Genomic DNA, 20,118 nt, shown 5'->3' with positions numbered 1-20,118 from the left:
GGACCTTGTTACAAGTGCTCTATAAATACATATTTAAACCCTTTTAAACATTTATCATACCATCTAAGCGATAGCAATGGCTAGCCATCACGACGGATACTACGACACCATCGGCTCCTCACGATCACCAACTGGCCAGCACCAACAACAGCAGCATCAGAGTCTCCATCGAGCCTCTTCAAGGCATTTTGAAACATTTGCTTCACAGAGTGGTCTTTACACTGCCGAGGACCACGCCGCAAGGTTCGACTCTCGTTATGGCGATTCTTCCCGTTTAGGTGCGGTCACTGGGTATGGGTACGATTCAGGGGCGCAGACTTGGAATGCAAGTAGTTTTGGAGGTGGTGGTGCATTGGCTGCTATGGGTGGCGCTACTGGCAGGATCAAGACCCCATCAAGGCAACGTAGTGCTTTACCAGCGGTATGTAGCAGTAGGGAGGCAGCAGGTATTGATGGGTCGAATTGCAAACTAACCTTCTGATAGATGTGGACTGATACTGCACCCGTATCTTTGCCCACGGTTTCGCCACTTGCCGGTATGGGGAATGTTCCACTGGGCCCGTCCCCTATGAGAACCGAGACTGTTGGATCGGATCCCGACGAGGAGTTGATACCTACAGCGATCGTAATCAAGAATATCCCATTTGCTGTCAAGAAGGAACAACTGGTGCAATTGATGACAGAGCTTAACTTGCCGCTTCCATACGCATTCAACTATCACTTCGACAATGGTGTTTTTAGGGGCCTTGCGTTCGCAAATTTTACAACCGCCGAGGAAACGGCAACTGTAATTGATGTCTTGAACCATTTCGATCTTCAGGGCCGGAAGCTTAGAGTAGAATACAAGAAGATGTTGCCCTTGGTTGAAAGGGAACGAATTGAAAGGGAGAAGAGGGAAAGGAGAGGACAGTTGGAGGAACAGCATCGGCCTGTGCAGATGCAGCAGCAACAGCCTATCATCCCTCTATCTACTTCACCTTCTCCCAGCGCTTCTCGGACACTTCCAGGTTAGTACTCCTACCCGAAATCTGTTTTATTCGAGCCAGTTGTTCGCGCCGTAGTGCATTTGGACTGCATAGTTTATTACTTGCCTGCATCGTGCAGAGTGCATAGACTAATGGTCACGTCCAGACGTAGACTTGAACGATCCACAGACTCTGCAGTTCTACTCACAGCTCCTGCTGTTCCGCGACGATCTCTCCCGAGAGGCTCTTATTTTTCCGTCGACGCTTTCTCCGCAGCAACGTCGCATCGTGCACACCCTTGCACATCACATGGCCTTGGCACACGTTTCTCGTGGTACTGGTGAACAGCGCCAAGTGCATGTTTTCCGTGCCCCAATTTCAGGGACCCCAAGCATAAGCCCACCGTCGATTCCCACGACCGTTCATCCTGTGGAATCGCATCAGCGACGAGTGCTGACTAGGGCGACTACTATGGATTTCAGTGACGCTCGCTCAGAAGGAGCGGGAATGTATTCAACAATAGGTCGTCACGGAAATTCTCTATTGGACATTCCATCTTCGCCTTCTGGTAGAGGAGATATGCATAGCCGACAGAATCTTCGTGCGGCAAAATCTTTTGCTGACTTGCGATCTTATACTCCGTCGCCTGTGCCTTCTTCTGCTAGCTTTCCTGCCGCTCTCGGAGGCAATATTTCTAGGTACACGGACTATGGTGCCAGCGTTACTTCTACTACTCCGAGTTTGACGCCAACTGCGACAGGAACTACCGTGTCTGCTTCTAATGCTAGTGAGTCGTTACTTGTGAATGGACTTGCTGGAGTGTCGCTTACGTCCTCCTTGGGTGGTAATCTCGGTGTCGGTGGAGCGAGCCTTCGAGACCCACGGGATCCTAGGGGTGTTTTGAATTTTGATAGAGAACGACAAAACGGAAGGGACGGCAATCACGATGTTTCAACGCCTGTTAGTGCTGGTAGTAGTAATGGAGGTGTGTCAACAAGGGGATATGGAGGTATGTCGCCGTACAGCGATGAACCGACGTCAGCATCTTCGATGAGAAGCGAGAGGGAGAGGGGCCAGGTAGTGCCTTCTAGACAACCAAGAGGACCGGATCCGGATAGAAATGCAGGGTTTGCGTCCAGGAGGCAGCATCGTGGGGGTTCTGGGGAGTTAGATGTCCAGTCAGGTGTTGAAATCGTGGTTGAATAGAGGGGTGACGGTTTTTATTTTTATTTTTTTATTCAGATTTTTATTATGTTGAAAGTATATTTGTTATTGCCTTTTAAGTCAACTTTAGGGCCTTTGGGACCTTTTCTGTGTGACCTTTTTATTCTATTTATTTCAACTTATTATCCCTGAACAGTTTTCTCACTGTTGGGATTCCCCCTGTATTAGATAGTACGATGTCTATGATATGGCAACGAATGCGAGGGGAAACAAAACAAAATCAAGAAAGACAGATCCTCCTTTTCTTTTTCTCTATTTCATATTTTGTGCGTTGGGACAGGACGGGCCTGGATGGGAAGGCTACGAGGATGATACCTTATTATTTATAAAGAATTTTCAGCAATGATACGGGGATTGGGAGGGAGGTATTTCTTATGTTTTCTTATTAACAAGGCAGGAAGGGCTTCATGCTCATGTCGCATCTCGGGGAGGGTTTTTTATATATTTTTATTTAAGTTTGCCGTTTTATCTTTTTATATGCGCGTTTCCGTTTTGCTTTTTTTTTGTTATATTGTACTTGGTTTGATATCCAGTGTAATGCCGATGTGGGGGGGTATTTGATAATAGGTTCAAGGTAGCCGGAGCGGTTTATGTAGAGTATCTAGCTTGTTAATTTTGAAAAAGTTGTTTTTGTTTCTGTAAAGCTGTCTCTTTTAATTACTAAAGGGTAACTTAGTGACCCAGACCAGATCAATGTGTGGGGAAATCTCGATTCATCAGTTAGGTTACTCAAGTGATCGAGGGTAGCAGTCACTTCGGGCTCCCTTTTGTGGAATGGGAATTATTCCTTTGCTTGGTAAGTGATCACTGAGTATCATCGCTGGGTACGAGATCTAGACTACGTGCTACGTATCGACATCTCCCAATTCCAGCCCCCCCCCCCCCCCCCCCCCCCAAACCCCATTTATCGATCCACCTTGTTTTCCGGGACTCGAACGAGTGACCAAATTTCATAGGCCCACAGATTATGATAGGCTTGAGCAAACGGGGCTGACGGGTTACTTACTTGCGTTACAGTGGGTTATCACGGCTGGCAGCATATGCCATACACACCCTTACTGGCACTGACCAAAATTGAATCGTGAGCGAGTGCATCGGTAGACTGAAAAAAAAAGGCTATCAATCGAATATCTACTGTTGCGTAAATGGAACACCGAACTCTCTGTTGAGGTACGTAGAGTTCAGTGCATGTTCAAAATGTCGGCATCCATCCAATATGCCTGTTCATGACCATCACATTAATTAATGATAGAAGTGGCAACCTCTCTCTCTCTACCAGCTAGTCATCCAACAATACCTACGAGGAAGCTCGAGGCGACTCAACGGAGAGACTCGAGACTTGGAAATGTAGAAGTAATAAGGTTCTATAAAGGATGCAGTTGGGCGAAGCACGTCTAGATGCCAAAGTTACCGTACACCACATTAACATCACGAGACACCGTTTCACCACCGAAACTGTACGCAGATTCCCATGGAACGTATTAGCCCAATGGCTTTTGGCAGTTATCTCGGGTGCCTATGCTCATAGTGGACTAAAACACAAGACTCGTGATTTCCTTCAATAAAAAATTACAGTATATATAGGCACTAGAAGCACTAAAAGTCTTGATCATGGGCTCATGGAAACAGAGGGAGTGGGAATATGTGCACACAATTCATGTGCAGTGGACTGGCTATACTGTTGAGTACTAACTCCGGTTGAGTGGTAAACTGAAGGAAGCAGGCATCCTCAAAGGATGAGTGTTGTACGAAATCGCTAAGAGAAAATATCAAATATCTCACTCTAGATGAGTGTTAACAAAAGATAGTTATATGCATTCGTCACCAGTAAGTACCCTTGAAGATACATGATTTTATGAGCTCAAATACGTGTATCTAAATTTATAAGGGAAAGCAGTTTACCGGATAGAGTCTGAGGCACTCGAACAAAACAGGCAATGAAGTAGATATTGTGATACCTACTAACTAATTTAGTATTACCCTTCTACAAACTGATAGTCTTCTTCATATTATATCACTCGCGTATGAGCACGTGGCTACTCACCCAAAATATTTATGATGGACCCATATCATAACTCACGACCATCTTTATTTTATGGCTGGAGGTAGTTGCTGGACGTGCCTGGCGTTTCGGGGGTGGACAAGAAGCGGTAAATTTACAAGTACCACAGGGAAAACAAGGGGATGTGCTAGCAAAATGGATCAAAACACGTGATCTGAAGATTCCTACCAGTGTTCCTTCCTCTAGCTTTCGGTTAATGGGAGGATGATACCAGCAATCTTTTCCACCTGGCACAGGGTCTTCGGGAAATAAAACACACAATTGGCCAGTATTACCTTGCGTCCCAAGCAAAGCGACTCGGACAATTCCGATTTCGAAAACCCAGACAGACTTCCTGTGTCAAGCAATATGACATCAACAGTTGGAGCTGATTGGGAGCAAAATGCACTTTTCTTCCTCAAAATCGAAGGCTGAGATAAGCCCAAGATGGGCACCAGTGACAAAAACAAGAAGTATGTACTGACTAACCGACAGGAAAACATATGGTAAAAGTGGGCATCCAAGCCTTTCTTATCGAAGATTTTCGCCCGTTTCCATTTTCGCTGAACCACTCCGAGCTAGGTTATAGACAATCAAATACTACTTTATAGTTATAAACTAGTAGATCTAAAGTTACAATTAGGTTTTCAATCATGCTTCGCTATGAACGTGGCTTTGGCCCGAGGAAAATAACACATACCCTAATAAAAGACTCCTGACTAGAGTATTTAAGTATGAAAGATGAACATCTAATATTTCTATGTTCATGGTCAACTATATAATTCAGTAATTACGAATGTCGTATTCCGAGTGATACACTGTGACTAAATATAATTTATTCATCTAGTGTATACGAACTTTAAAACGGCTACCATACCATCATCCCGTTCATAGTCTCTACACATGAAACCAGCCCGTTGAATCACGCCATATGGAGAAGACAGCCCGCAGATTTCAGAACTTGAAAAGCTGATCATGACGATGCCTCACATTAAAATGCACCTCTTGGATGCAGGATTAAACCTCTTCAGGGGTTAAAAATCTTTCAGGGGGTTTAGTACTGATATCTACTTCCAACTGGAGGAATTTTGAACCCCATTTTGAGATTCCTCATTAATGATCAAACTTGCACTTATAATTATGTAAGATGCCAAGTCTTCGATTTATCGGTTGGCCAGTTGTCTTGACTCTTGAGCTTTGTGCAACTGTACTTCTTTATGGGCGCCATTCTGGCCCTAAGTGACAATGGGGCTGATCTGATCAGAAAGCTTCGTGATCGTCTGTATAAACGGAATGTTTGATGCAGAAAAATTGAATTGAAGACTTGATTGAATTCATGTCTCAACTAGTAGATCTTGAAACCATTTTAGGCCCGGCGATTAGCCGAACGCGATTTTGCTCATATCACACATGAACAGATCTCTCAACGGGCGTGGGAGGGAGACATAAAACACATTAAGGTTTCGTTGTGTTGAATAGTTGTTCAAAATAGGTAAAAACCTAAAAATACTCATAGCAGCCCTGCTGGCGCAATGGTAGCGCGTCAGACTTCTATTAGAGTTTTCTCTTGTAGCGATCTGAAGGTTGCGGGTTCGAGCCCCGCGTGGGGTTACTAAGTAACACTTTTTTTTTCTTTCTTGCCGTTTTCTCTTCGAACAAAGACTACTTGGTCTCACTAAGGAACGGAATCTCGGGAGATCTTTTTTTCACCCCACACTGTCTTTGGTTTCTGGAATCCAGGTACACATTGGTAGGGACTTCCCAATAATTCTACAAAAAATACAGGCACGGCACATACATGTACACACATCCCCTACACAGGCAACTTCTCGACATCGATTCTGTATATCGGGTATCGGGATCCAGAAACTAGGCAAATAGATGATCACGGATGCAGTGCACCGATTGGCCACGATCACTCACCATCCCACCACTCACCTCCAGCACTCACCTCCAACACTCCCGTCTCTCAACTCGCAACGTACCCCCATGAGCCACTACTCTACTGCCCAGAGACATGGACCGTAAGTAGACCTGACACATCTCAGCTACAAACCTGAGTGATGAAAGTGACTTCTGGGTTTAAACGAATGCCAACAGACTGACCAAAAATGAGATACAAGCCGTTTGGGGGGGGTATCCACCAGTAAATGCCTGGCTCTCAATCCTCCCCAAAAGCCACAATCATGACCACCATACGTGGGGGCAGAAAAAAGGTGCTGGAGGCGAACGAAGCGATAGCCGCCCAATGGTTTGGAGGGAGATACGGTGATTGCTATTTGTGCACTGTCGCTTTTGGCATACCATACATACTACATATCTCTGTGAAAGTCTCCGTATGGTTTTGCGATGGTTCGCCCCGTCGGCGGCGGATTGGAGGCTGGAACCGGAGTAAGGATCGGGAGGAGCTCAGCAGGCTTTGTATGTTTTACTACCCGGAGGTTCCGTGGACACAGACCATCACTCGAATTCTTCTGACCAAAAAAATCTGACAGAGGAAACTTTTCCGCAGAAAATGTGTACTTGATCGTTTACGGTTAGAGCTTATGCTTAATTACGGGGGTGCCATTTTTACACTGCTGTACATCATCAGAGGAGAAACTAAAAGTGTAGAAACCAACATTGGTGTACATAGGCATCAAAGTGCTGTACTATCGTGTATTACTTTGAAAGTACGATGTTGTATATATACTTATACTATCTTTGGTTGTAAGCAAACCGCTTCGGCGATTTCGATACGAAGACAATATTTGCTAGAGACACCCACATCTCCTCTTCCTCTCCTCAATGTCTCTGGGCGATCCCACGGCGGGGAAGGGCCGATAGGATAGGTAGACTTGGATAATCATGAAGCAGTTTGAGATAAGTCCGCGTCGAGTCCCGTCCCCCCATCCCCTCTCTCTTGATATCCTGACTGGGTCCTTTTGAAACACAAAGATTCTTCTGCAGACCAATGCACTCGTAATAGAACCGCTAGCAGGATCTCCTATGCCGCACACATGACTAAACAGTATTCCGACTGCACGTTACAGAGGGTGGCGGACTCGTCCTTTTTCCGGCGATCTCTGATGCACCTCCAGGAGGTACTAGTACTGTAAGAGCAGAGGGGTGCGTACATGCTCTAGTCTATGTACTCTACTTGTTTTGCAGCTCATGTTTCTGCGCGAACTACTGGTGAGGAGAGTGAGGGGTGCGGAAGGGGATGTAAAATGTATGTATGTGTCTTAAACGTGTCGAAGGGGCGGAGGAGAGAGGATTGGGGAAGAAGGGGGGGTAAGAGAAGGAGGATTCGAAAGTGGCTGTGGGGAGTGGAGCTTTACAAGCTCTGACTATGGAGAGTAGCGCTTATTCTGGGGCCTGGAATTAACCTAAGATACACAGTGGCTTACGACGTCGTTTGTGTTGAATCCCGAGAGAGCCGGTAATATACATATGAAGAGGAAGGCCAGTCAGACAGATCATTGACCCTTACATGGTAAGGATTGAGGGATCTCTGCAACTGCAACCACCCCCTCCCCCTTCATATCATCGAGTGATTAAATATGATTTCCCTGCCAAGTCGCCCCTCCCCTCACCCGGTTAATCCATCGCCGAATAACGGGAAGCCGGTAGATATACTTCTGCCAGTAATAAAGTACTTAATTGTCGCAAGGTATTAGATCTGCCTGATGTCATGAAATGTGTTTTTTCTCGTTCGTTTCTGAGAGAGTACGAGTGCACCGTTGTGCATGCAAGACGCTCGGTTACTCCCGCAGTAGTGATATGCAGCTCGATAATCAGTTTGGTGGGGTTGCAGGAAGCAGCAAACCAGCGATAGCAAGGGGGTGAAGAAGGAGGAGCTTGAGAGGGGGTGGTGAGGGGAAAGAGGAGAGGGCGAGAATAAAATAATAACAAAAAGCCACTCCTTAATAGTATGTAGTATCAGGATGGTTGTAGTGGTGGATGGAGTGTTGGAGTAGTTGTACTCTAGGTAGTATTGTAGTTGTAGTTGTAGCTAGCCGTTGCTCTCGCTCTTCTTATCCTCTCACCACCACCAACTCGGCGAACCCTTTCATCCAAACCAAACATCCACCACCACCTCCCTCACCACCATCTCACGCCCACCCTGCCCCACCCCAGCGAGAAACAAACCGGCATCCAAAAGGCACCAAGAAACCCCGGTTAACAAACATCCCCCCTTCACCCTCGTTGCCCTGACTAAACCCCATTTCGCTTAGCCCGCCTCATGCGCCCATCCCAAAGCGTCCATCATGTGCTGGCAAGCTACCTCCCCCGACTGGCTCCACGTCAATCCCTCGAGCGTCCGGAGAACACGTCTCGCAGTTTCTTGGAGAAGCTGTAGCCGGTCATCGCAGACTGGGTCTCATGATGGATGTGTATGACAGCATTGCAGTGGTGAGGCAACGAGGCAAGGTGGGTGGATATGCAATCTGATATGATAGCGAAGGTGGGGAATAGAGTCCTCGAGAAGAGCAGCAGCAGCAGCAGCAGCAGCAGAGTAGAGTACCTGCCTGCCTGCCTGCCTCTCCCCTTCTGCTTATCCAGCTGCCTGCCTACCTCTGCCTGCCTACATGCCTACACGCCTGATTGCGAGTCAATTGCCTTGATATTGATTGAGCTACCTGCCATGTACCTGCTATGTAGGCCATCTGCTCAATTCAATTGCGATTACGATCAGAAGAAAAGTGCAATTGTTACTGTTAGGTCAGAGAACCAATTCCAATTACTAGATACCTAGTTAACTGTCTCAACTGATAGTTAATATTTTCTGTCTGAAAGGATTATTACAACTACCACTACCGGCAAGTTTCATAAACATACGAGATAAGAGAGATCTATTTCCCGTTTCAATCGAAACATTTTTTAAATCCCACATCCTGTGACCCGCTGGTTCGGTAATCTCTCGATTCCACTCCATCCGTTTTGTTCTCTTTTCACCGACGTGCACTCCCGGGGTAGGGATAAGAATTAATAAGGGAATAAGAAAAAGGAAAAAAAAGACAAAATTCAAGACAGTACTGCATTAACTACCTACACCTCCACGGAATCCATGGCCCATCCAGTTGGAAATTGTGTCGCCGGATAATTCAAATACCTCCCCCTCCCCTTCTTGCCCCTCCCAAAATCATTTCCATTGCGCAGTTCAATTACAAGCAGCACACTTCTGATCTATATCTCTTCTCGAAACATTCCTGCAGCTTCTTTCTGCTATATTATCATTATCTATCATTATCGTTATAATATCTTTCCATCTATTATCATTACTGCCCTTTGTATCGTACCCAAGAAAAGAATATAGCCCTTTTATTGTCCCATCTTTCTTTCTAGATCTCTCTGCATCTCTCCTGTTTTGTACTGTCCACAATGTTCCCCCCCAGCTGCCCACCGGCATGCTTGAAACGGAAGACCTCAAGTACCCATTCCACTTCCAACAAGCGGGTTCGGCTCTCAGGAGTTTTCTCTCCCCGCCTCATTGTCCCCACCGGAGCTCGACGTTCTATATGGGATTGGACCAAACCTCCCCGGTTTATCCTCGATCCTGTTGCAGTACAGGGAGCCAAACGGACCCTCGCCGAGGATGAGGACATATATACACCGAGCAATTGTAAAGTACGCCTACTAGACAACCGAGATGCCCTCTTCCTGCCCGGTTACAAAAGGCTCCAAACCAAGAAGCAACGTAAGCGGAGCTTATCCACCTCGTCGCCGTCCAAGAAGTCCCTCGAGGTTGTGAGGCTAAGGAGACGGGAGCAGTTCAAACGCCAGCTACAACGTGTAGATTCAGGCATTTGTATGGATTCTGATGAGGACCTTGACCTTGATACTGTTGTAGAGAATATCAGTCCATTTGACGGTTTCGCTTTCACTGGTACAGAATTCTCCTCCTGGACGTGAAGATCATGAGATATCACTCGTAGATATAGGTACTGACATTCGTCCGGAATCAGGCGTGATCGTCGATATGACCGAGGCCATGGAGGCTACCGCTACAACTACGGAGGGGGACGATATGGATATTGAGGACGCTATCATTAGTACGGATGCCACCACCACTGCCGCTTCAAGCGAGGGTGTCACTGATTCCGGCTCGGTCTCGGCGGAGCAGGCTACTTCTAGCTCGAAGGAAGAGGATGAGGTCAAGGATATGGTGGTGGATGAGGTCAAGGACATGGTGGTGGATGAGGTCAAGAAAGAGGAAGTAGAAGAAAAGAAAGCACCCAAAGAAGAAAACGAAGAGGTAAAGGAAAGGGAAGAAGATAGGGATTCGGGCATCGATGTGGAACTCTCAGACGCCGAAAAAGATCCGGAACAAAAAGAAGTCGACGAACAGCTCTCACCTAAGGAGACCCCTGTCAAGGAGAAAGCACCCAAGAGGCTGAGTATTGAGGAATTGGTAACATCAACCAAGTCAACTGTCAAGAAGGAGGAAGAAGAAGCAGACGATGAGGATGATGAACCACCGAGAAGGTCAACACGTAGAAGGTCGGTAAAGCCTTCGATTCTCCCAACAACTGTCGAAGAAGAGGAGGAAGAAGAGAAAGAGGGAGGCGATCTCGCAAATCGAAGGCCATCCAAGTCCACAATTAAAGAAGAGGATGAGGTAGAGAGCGAGAAGGAAACCGAGAAGGAAGAGAAAAAAGAAAAGAAAAAACTATCACGACGCAAGGCCAAGGTCGAGGAGGCAGATTCTGAGGCATCCGAGAACGAAGATGAGAAGAAGCCAAAGAAGAAAGTGGTCAAGGAAGAGGTAAAAGAAGAAACAAAGGAAGAAGTAAAGGAAGAAGTAAAGGTTGAGGTAGAGGAGGAGGAGAAAAAGGTGGAGATCGTCGAGACAGACAAGATGGAGGAGGACACAGAAGAGGTTCTACGTCACATCTTGGAAGACACCGATATGAGCACAGACGAGGATTACGTTCCAGCTGTCGAAGAACAGATACAATCAATCAAAGACTCGGTTATCGTCGACAGCCACGTCGAAGAGGATGTGACAATGAGCGAAGACGAAGACATGGCTGAGCAAATCATCGAAGATATCAGCGCAGAACAACTACAAAATGAGGCCAAACAAGAGGTTCATTCTCAGACAAACAAAGCAGAAGAGTCCAAAGACATCGAGACCACTGATGTAGTCGTCGAAGACTCTCCTCCTCAAGTCCCCACCATTGATGTCAAGAAGACAGTAAGGCGTCTAGTACTTGCGCCAACAAGGTTGGATGAATTTGAGAGTAAGTTTATCACTTAATAACCAGTGCCGCTATCACTCTGCTTACAACGATTTTAGTCTCAAAAATGATTTTATCAGCACCCAAAACCCCGAGAACACCTCGGAGCCCGAGTATATCTCGTTTTAACATCACCATGTCTAAAGCACCCCGCAAGCTTGAACCGATTCTCTCTCCCAGAAGGAAGAAGTTTGGCAAATCCGAAGATCTCACCCCTCATTGGACGGCGAAGAGACTGGCCGCCAAAAAAAGACAGTTCCTGCCATTCAACCCCGCAAGTATGATCATCCAATCGCCCATTTGCCAAATTGAATAAGCGATTAACCGAATTTTTTTAGATATCTCAAGACATGCGTACAGAGATCCCATTAGCGATGAGGATCATTTGACAACGCGCAAAAGCTTTTGGGAGGATGAAGACGTAGAAGATGTGTATGTCGATGACCAATATCTACGTGTGGACTGGCCTCTCAAGACTTGGGGTGGCAACTGGATGGCCGAAAATGGAGGTGCATTGATCGAGTTTTGTGTTAGGAAACTTGAGGGTTTCAACATGGCTTGGTAAGGGAAAGTTATTGGCGACTTCTCTTTCTTTCTCTTTTTTTTTTATTTCTTTTATTTTTTGATGCCTCTCTAGATCTGGATCTAGACTGTACATTTGTACTGGAGCATTCTGTATAAATGGGGTACCATCATATGTGGTACTGGGGCTGGGGCTGGGAATGGTGGCAGGATGTGACTTTTGGGGCGTGTACGGCGTTAATGATTGTTTCATGCATGGACGAATAATGACAATAATGAATCTCATTTGTAAGATAAGAATTAATAAACTTTGCTATGTCACATCTATATCCGCACCCGACGTTTTCAATGAAGTGTACGATCGCCATGAGCCAACATGTAGCGTTGTTGAAACCTAGATAAAAAAAAGCAAAAAAAAAAAAGACGGCAGAAAACCAGCGCGATGGGAACTTAAGCGAATAAGGGATCTGATGAGATGCATGCATAAAATGTAGTGTTGTTATGACCTAAACCGAAAGCACAGTCACAGCTTGAAGTACTTGTAGATAGACTGGCTCTGGGTTGTGTGCGGCTGAGGGTTAATCGAGTGATTGCCGATGATTAATATTTGCAAATAGAAGTAGAGCATAAAAAAAAGTCTAATCGTGATGGCTTCTTGATCCACAAAATAGTGGCGCCCGGAGACAACCCGCACAATCGGAAAACTATACATTTAATTGTGCCCACAATGTGTGGTTATGGAATTGGTAATTCTTGTCACAAGACCTAAAGACACGACGAACAGACTCCGTTGAGTTTAAAATCCCACATGGCTTTATACGTACATATCCCCACTTTTTCTTTTGGGGGGGGGCTTCCAAAAAGCTATTGTAAACTACCCCAACATCCAATCTACTTGATCTACCCTCGAAGGAGAAAATCAAAAGCAGTGAACTCAAAAACGAGAAATAAATCCCGCGTACAGTATGCACTCATGATACGCACAAAAGATAGAAATGCTGCGAGTATATCACAAAGTCACATGAGAAAGTTTGATTTCGAACTACATGTAGTATTACTGGCTGGGGCTCTTTCAGTGATTCTCTGGGAATAATTGGTTGTGATTGGAAGGGCTACAGGCAACTTGTGCGAAATGAAAAAAACGCTTAATTCTTGAGAAATGCCCGTTTCTGCTCATTAATTCAACCATCTAGGGTTCTATGTAACATCAGTTGTGCTCTCTAGCAGATAATTGTAGGATGCTTGCTGTTGGTGGGAATATATGCAGAGATGGTGGAAAATCGCCCGAGTGGTCTTGTTCTTGCCTACGGAGAGCTCGTTTTGAAACGAAACTTATGAAGAGATATCCAAAGATTAACAGGGAGAGGAACAGTTGTGAGGCTGTATTATCAACTTATCGCTAAGGAAGACAAATAATTGAATCCAATATTGCGTCAACTGCCTATGATTGTTGCTGAGAACAAGCCGAGTAATGCTTGATAAAGGCTGAGCCAATAACAATTTAATCCGATATGCACGATATGCACGATATGCATCCGCATAGATAATATTGGAAATCTTGAAAGACAGGATCCAATAAAATAGGGCCGAGCAGTCGTGACAAGAGATAGGACGAATAGTGCTCGAGGACATACCCTCGACTTATTCTAGAGCACATATGTAGAACAGACGTATATTCCACGTATTTTGATTGATGACCAGTGCCGGATTCCGGTCCCGCGAACGTGGTATCCTTCGGTTCTTACTCGTCCCGGGAGAATGCAATAATGTGCATGTATGCCGAGCCCTTGACACACCGAAAATATTCGGGACTTCCGTCCGATAGAGCAACACGATCCTTGGGGCTCGCGTCATTTATGCCGCATGCTTATTTACCGCAGAAATGTGTATGACTTAAGTTGTGAAGTGTATTTATGCTTGTCTGAATAGCTAAACGTCTGGTCTTGAGATTCAACTGATACGACATAAAATACCCCAAGGTCACAAGGTGGCTAAAGATTACAACCTATTGGTTCAGTCATCTATTGAAACAGCATTAAAAGAGGTGTAATTAATATATGTAGTTATAGGTTATCTCACGATTGGGATTGATGTCTAGCCCGGGAGAGCGAGTGAAGTTGGAGTTGCCCAGACCTGTAGCGAACATGACAGCGGAAGTTGCCGTCGCTTAACTATCGATAAGGATTGGCGGGGTGAGAATAGTGGGGCAAACTTCCAATTTTTTTTCTGAGCCGCACCCATCCCTAAACAACTGCAACCCTAGATATCCCCAAGAATTCAAACCAGCAATCCATCCGCTCCTACGTAATAAAGCAAAGAATATGGCTACCCCTCTCACAACTGCACTTCAACCTGAAGAAACATCTTTTATCACTTTTCCGCCACCTCCCGATTCCCCCCAACCCCCTGCTGCATCTGAGGAGCCTAACACGGAAGATCGCCCATCTGGTGCCGCTGATGCAGTCCTCAAACCGTCCGATCCAATCCCTGAGTCATGGACTACTCGTGAAGTCAAAGGCATTGACTTCAACAACTTCAAGGGCCGCCATGTAACGATCTCGGACCTAATCACAGGCATGGAAACTATCGGTTTTCAGGGCTCAAATCTTGCACGAGCGTGTAAGGTTGTTGACACGATGCGTACCTACCGTTCCCCAGAGACTGGAAAAGGAGCTACTATTTTCTTGGGATACACCAGCAACTTGATCTCCTCTGGTCTTCGTGAGACGCTCCGGTACTTGGTTGAACACAAACATGTTTCGGCCATTGTGACCACAGCAGGAGGGGTTGAGGAGGATTTCATTAAATGCCTCGCCTCTACATATATGGGTGCCTTCAATCTTGATGGTGCTACCCTGCGTAAGAAGGGCCTGAATCGCATTGGTAATCTTATCGTTCCGAACAACAACTACTGTCTCTTCGAAGATTGGGTCGTCCCTGTCCTCGACTCCATGCTTGAAGAGCAGGAGACGGATCCTGAATGTATCTGGACTCCGTCAAAGATGATAGCACGCTTAGGAAAGGAAATTAACGATGAAAGAAGTGTCTATTACTGGGCTTGGAAGAATGATATTCCGGTTTTCTGTCCTGCCCTAACTGATGGGAGTCTTGGAGATATGCTGTATTTCCACACATACAAAAGCTCTCCAAAACAGTTGAAATGTGATATTGTCGGCGATATCAGAAAGATTAACTCGCTTTCTGTTCGTGCCGAGAAGGTCGGCGCGATGATCTTGGGAGGAGGCATTGTGAAACATCATATTGCCAATGCTTGCCTGATGAGAAATGGAGCGGAGTATGCTGTATTTATAAATACAGCAAGTGAGTTTGATGGCTCCGACGCTGGGGCAAGGCCAGATGAGGCGGTCAGTTGGGGAAAGATTAAGATGGATGGAGAGGCAGTTAAAGTAAGTAAATTAAGCACCATTATGATATTTATACTAGCTGACTCGGCTGTCTTCATAGGTGTACGCTGAGGCCACCATTGCATTCCCTATGATTGTCGCTGCGACCTTTGCTAGACCGTCTGAACCTGAGCCCGAGATAAAGAAGGAGGACAAGGATGAGAATTCAGCGGTTGCGTTTAACTCCTAGATGCATCCGCTTAGATTCTATCAATCGACAGCGGGAGATATATGCGTCTTTCTCACATTTCTTTTTTCGGCATTTGGTACGGAGTTTTTTCTTTCTAGATATCTTTTGTATGCGTTTTTCATTCCCTCGCAAAACATGATTTATGGTATCGCTGCTTAAGATCAAACTGATCTCCGCTTCTATCTTAGACATGATTTCGTTGCTTTTTTAGAATAGATTTCCAATCTAGTAAAGCGGGCTAAGGAAGGGACACACTAATAATTTGAGATTTCCGTTAGCTGAAAATCTCAGACCTAACCAAGGCAGGTCTCTAAAAGTATAAGCCGACTTGGTAATCAATGGAAGGAGATTTATCTACCCGAGGAAAAAAAGTGAGGCCGCACCAGCGCGCCTTTAGAAAGCGTTGATAGAGCGGGGGGTCCACGGTCTAAAAACACAAAATTACTGGTGGTAAAATCGTCTGAAACCCCTTTGAGAAACATGAGTCTTAGCTGTGGGTTAGTATTTGCTTATAAGATTTTGCAAGTTAATATAGCACTGTCACATGTAAATTGTCACGTAGTTTTTAACTGGTGGACTAGAGACTACAATCAAGCTCAGCAACTGTACGTATAATCTCATTAATTGCCTCGTAATTGTTATTCTGATGCGTTATAAAGTGGCTTGGCGCACAGGATCTCACTCGGTATAGCATTTATTCTTTCTCCAGGGGGTTGATAAATTATATGGGTATGGGCGAAGGATAGATACTTGGACTGGGAGAAACTCTCTTACAAGGCACTATTTATGGTTGGACGCCTGTGTGAACACAAAACCCACTAAGTCGCTTTAAGTTCTGCCTACAACAGCTAGCTTTGGCAAGAAGTGTTTCTGCTCAACACGCGCAGTTAGTTGAAATGCATGTACTTTACTCAGTTGGTTTATACATACATACATGTATATGCGTACGTTTCTATGATAGGCAGTTATAGTAGATTATATTTTATAAACCGTTCCCCTCGTAATTATTTGGTTTTCAAAATCGAAACTTTATGCAAGATTTACAAAGATGACGCCGAAGATTTGATATACACCAACAGAGGTGGAGTGGTATATATGAGATTGCGGTTCGAAGGTTGGATTGGTTCTCAGTCCCTCTAAATATATACATGTACATACTTAGAACAGTCTACGTGTCCAAATTCCATGACTATCCCTTCGTCTGGTGGGTGGTTTTTCACGCCCTACCGGACTCTTTGCTAAAGGGCGATCGACGGGCCCTAGCTTTCGTAGGCTTAGAATATTGGTCCTAAATGGATAGCGGACATACGATAAATATTCAGTGTGTTAACTAGGCGTGCAGATTACTTCCCCAATAGATATTCTGTCATACAAAACCACGAGTACTGAAAACAGACGAAGGGATGGGTTCAAGCTAGCGGGGCTCAATAAAATCAAAATTCGAAGACAGCAGATCAGATCTTATGATTAGCTTAGTGGGGGAGCTTAAACGTTTTATGGGTCAAGTGACGTCGTTTAATCCTATGCAACCACCATGCTGATACGTATACTGATGAATCTGCACATACCCGTAAAGCATCTAAGAACGTCGTTCTAACCCGTCAATATTCATATGGGACAATTGATTTATAAACCTACTGATAAATTAAACCAAAAGAAACAGCGTCTTCATGACCCATCCATATCCGAAACAAAACTATACTTATTCCTCCCATCCATTCACCATCTCGATATCTATAAGTCTTCCTACTCTTAATGATCTCATACCACCAACACTACTTGGCGTTCCTGATCTTGCTCCGACTGAGCTCTCGAATTGTGAACCACCCTGGCCAGCTGCCGGCCTTGCCAAAGTTCTGTTCTGCCTCGCCCTCGTCTTGCCCTTCTTTTCAAGGATCTTGTGTACAACGACGTGTTCTTTTGAGGGGTCAAGGGACAACAGGTATCTTTCATATGGACCATTCTTTCTTTGGTAGGGGATCCAGTCTGTAGACCCTAACCATTCCTGTGTAATAGCATCGCGCACTGACTTATGCATCTCACGCTCAATAGATCGTGCCCCGTATTCGATTTCGTAACCATTTTCGGCTATATGCCGGCAAACTGCTGACTCCCCTTCAACCTCGAGTTTAATATGCCCCATGATTGTTTCTTTGCTAATATCGGCTGCAAGTGTACGTTTAAGTTCAAGCAGATACTTGTGCGCAATTACAGCTTGCTCGGCGGGCGAGAACGGAAGGAATGGTAGGACCATGGAGATGCGTCCGGCGAACGTTGTCTTTATCATGTACACAGTTAGAAACCTCCCCTGATGATCTAGTCTAGAGAACGTACCCCGAGTTGGATGCTGAACTTCCTTAAGAACTTGCTTTCAATTCCATTCATGATATTCGCGAGGAACTGTTGATCCTGAGTATCGGGATTCTGGAAGACCTCGACATTGGCCCTGTAGTATGGCTCAATAATATTATCCACCTTACTGGTGGCAAGGATCCATATCACTTTCGAACAATCTATCTTCGTATCGTTTCTAACGGCCCGACGATCACGATATATGCCTAACCTCATCAGCTGGGTAACTCACTGACCAAGTCTAGAAATATCCAAACCTTCGTCAAATGGGGTTAAAAGTGACTCATGCACGGCAGGTCCCATTTTCTCGAATTCATCTAGAAACACAATACATCTTTGCCCGTGGTTGCGACATAAAAAGTTGTTTAAGGCAGAGCCTTGTTCGTAACCTGGGGATGGTGCTGCTGAGCCAAAAAGATCAGTAGTGCTAGTCATTTCGGCACAGTTAATGGCCAAAAATGCTGCTGATAAACATGTGCGCATGCTCTTAGCTAGCTCAGTCTTTCCATGTCCACTTGGGCCTAGATTTAAAGATTTGAATGTAGAGTTAGATCACCTATATTTTAACGGTTGGGCAAAATAATCACATCGTGTGCTCACCGACAAAAGCTACAACCAGAGGCTTTGCATTCGATTTGGAGAGTAATAGGTGGCTTAATACTCTCCGCATCAAAAAACTCGTGGCAAAACTCTGACCCACCAGACAAAATGGCATCTGAAACAGATTTGGACATCTTTCCATTCTAGCGATTAAATGCTCACGATCCGTCCGTGGACGTAAAGCTCTCGCTTTCAGTAACCAGTATCTCTGCGAGATATTGATGGTGCTGGCAAGCTTAAATCTATACTTCTCTGACAGCCATGATGGTGTCTCGCTGTTAGATGACCTGGAGAATCTATGGTGGCTTGATGAATAATGATCGAAAGAAATAAACTCGTCGGATATGTGTGTAGGGTCAGCTCCACTGGCTAGTAGAATCCGCACCATCTCAGTGGTGTCAGCTCTTGATCCATGCATGATAGCAAAAGCTAACAATGGTATGTTGTCTGGACCAGCAGTCGCGTCTACAGATATGCCTCGAGTTATGAGAAGTTTCAACGCTTTAGGTTCGTTTGTGGCTACAGCAAAAAATATAGGTGGGAGCTTTTCGAATCTGGAAGCCTTATCTAGATCAATATCTTGATCTGAATATCCACCTAGATACTGCTCAACGTCTGAAAGTTGAAAAGGTTCTGCAGCTAAGAGCAGAACCAAGGCATTAACATCGAATTCTGGATCCGACATGGCATACTTTTGTCTTAAGTCTCTGTACTCCGTAAAATCAGGTGGTAGTAAAGCTTCCCATAAGTCTCCAATGACTGCAGGACTCTCAGTATAATCGGCTTGTTGAACAGGCGTCGCCTGTTTGTTGGATGCAGATGTAGATGCCGTCACAGAATGGGCACCCTGGTGAACATGATTTAGTGCGCGAACCTCAAGTCTACAGATATCATGAACTTACGTTAGCTTTTGGTGGGTACCATTCGGTTACATTCACTCTAGTACTAGCTTGGGCTCCCCAAGAGTCATCAGCCCTCGTGGGCGTGGTTTCGTCCCACGTATTCTTGACACCTGAGGATTGCTGGTCCCAGTTATTCGCTGGTATATGATCCTCCCACTCGAGCTCATCTTCCGTAGCTTTATGTTTAGGCTCAAAGACCCTTTCTCTACTATTCCCATCTTCAGAGTTATCCCTGATGTTGCTTTTTACCTTCGGGACCTTCGGTGGGGGACCTAAATAACATGAATTAATACAGGAGCCTTAACATAAAATTCAAACGCACTTGACTTACCTTTATCGCCATAATCGATCCATGATTTCGGAGGGTCTGCTATGATTGGTGTTTCTCGATGGAGAAAATTACATTTCGTTCCATGCTTACATTGGCCTGTCTTATTCCAGAAGTAACAGGTTTTCTCGATAGAGCCCACGGTGATATTATCGGCACTCATTTCTTTTTATATCTTGTTTCGCTCGGATTCGTGACTAGTTCTAATGAGAGTATCGTAGTCGTTATCTGGGAATAATGTAAAGTCGAGCCTTACTTATCATAGTCCTGGCAGGGGATTATAATCCAAAACCGACCTCGAGCTCAGGAAGAGGAAAAGGAGGGGAAGGAGTCGTAAAAGACCTCTTTGTTTACCGTGCAGTCTGGT

General features: G+C 45.2%; 4 protein-coding genes across 4 annotated transcripts; 3 read left to right on the top strand and 1 right to left on the bottom strand.

Annotated features, from left to right (window-relative positions):
- Window positions 1-76: 76 nt before the first annotated feature.
- Window positions 77-2,171, top strand: H6S33_011371 (uncharacterized protein; the record flags this gene model as incomplete). The annotated part of the gene is made up of 3 exons (XM_044842725.1): window positions 77-421; window positions 485-1,007; window positions 1,132-2,171. 3 exons carry the CDS (start codon window positions 77-79, stop codon window positions 2,169-2,171), a joined length of 1,908 nt encoding a protein of 635 aa, XP_044696139.1.
- A 7,423-nt stretch (window positions 2,172-9,594) lies between these two features.
- Window positions 9,595-12,018, top strand: H6S33_011370 (uncharacterized protein; the record flags this gene model as incomplete). The annotated part of the gene is made up of 4 exons (XM_044842724.1): window positions 9,595-10,099; window positions 10,179-11,456; window positions 11,513-11,731; window positions 11,792-12,018. The coding sequence occupies 4 exons, from the start codon at window positions 9,595-9,597 to the stop codon at window positions 12,016-12,018; spliced, it is 2,229 nt and encodes a 742-aa protein (XP_044696138.1).
- A 2,278-nt stretch (window positions 12,019-14,296) lies between these two features.
- Window positions 14,297-15,569, top strand: H6S33_011369 (uncharacterized protein; the record flags this gene model as incomplete). The annotated part of the gene is made up of 2 exons (XM_044842723.1): window positions 14,297-15,382; window positions 15,441-15,569. The coding sequence occupies 2 exons, from the start codon at window positions 14,297-14,299 to the stop codon at window positions 15,567-15,569; spliced, it is 1,215 nt and encodes a 404-aa protein (XP_044696137.1).
- Window positions 15,570-17,271: 1,702 nt separating this feature from the next.
- H6S33_011368 (uncharacterized protein) lies at window positions 17,272-19,914 on the bottom strand (the record flags this gene model as incomplete). The annotated part of the gene is made up of 7 exons (XM_044842722.1): window positions 17,272-17,847; window positions 17,904-18,127; window positions 18,179-18,442; window positions 18,684-19,368; window positions 19,424-19,695; window positions 19,755-19,793; window positions 19,845-19,914. The coding sequence occupies 7 exons, from the start codon at window positions 19,912-19,914 to the stop codon at window positions 17,272-17,274; spliced, it is 2,130 nt and encodes a 709-aa protein (XP_044696136.1).
- Window positions 19,915-20,118: the final 204 nt, after the last annotated feature.

The sequence above is a fragment of the Morchella sextelata genome (genome assembly GCF_020137385.1).
Source record: "Morchella sextelata strain SCLS chromosome Unknown scls_6, whole genome shotgun sequence".
NCBI lineage: Eukaryota > Fungi > Ascomycota > Pezizomycetes > Pezizales > Morchellaceae > Morchella > Morchella sextelata.
The sequence above is the reverse complement of the archived record's forward strand: the minus strand, read 5'-3'. Positions and strand labels throughout refer to the sequence as shown.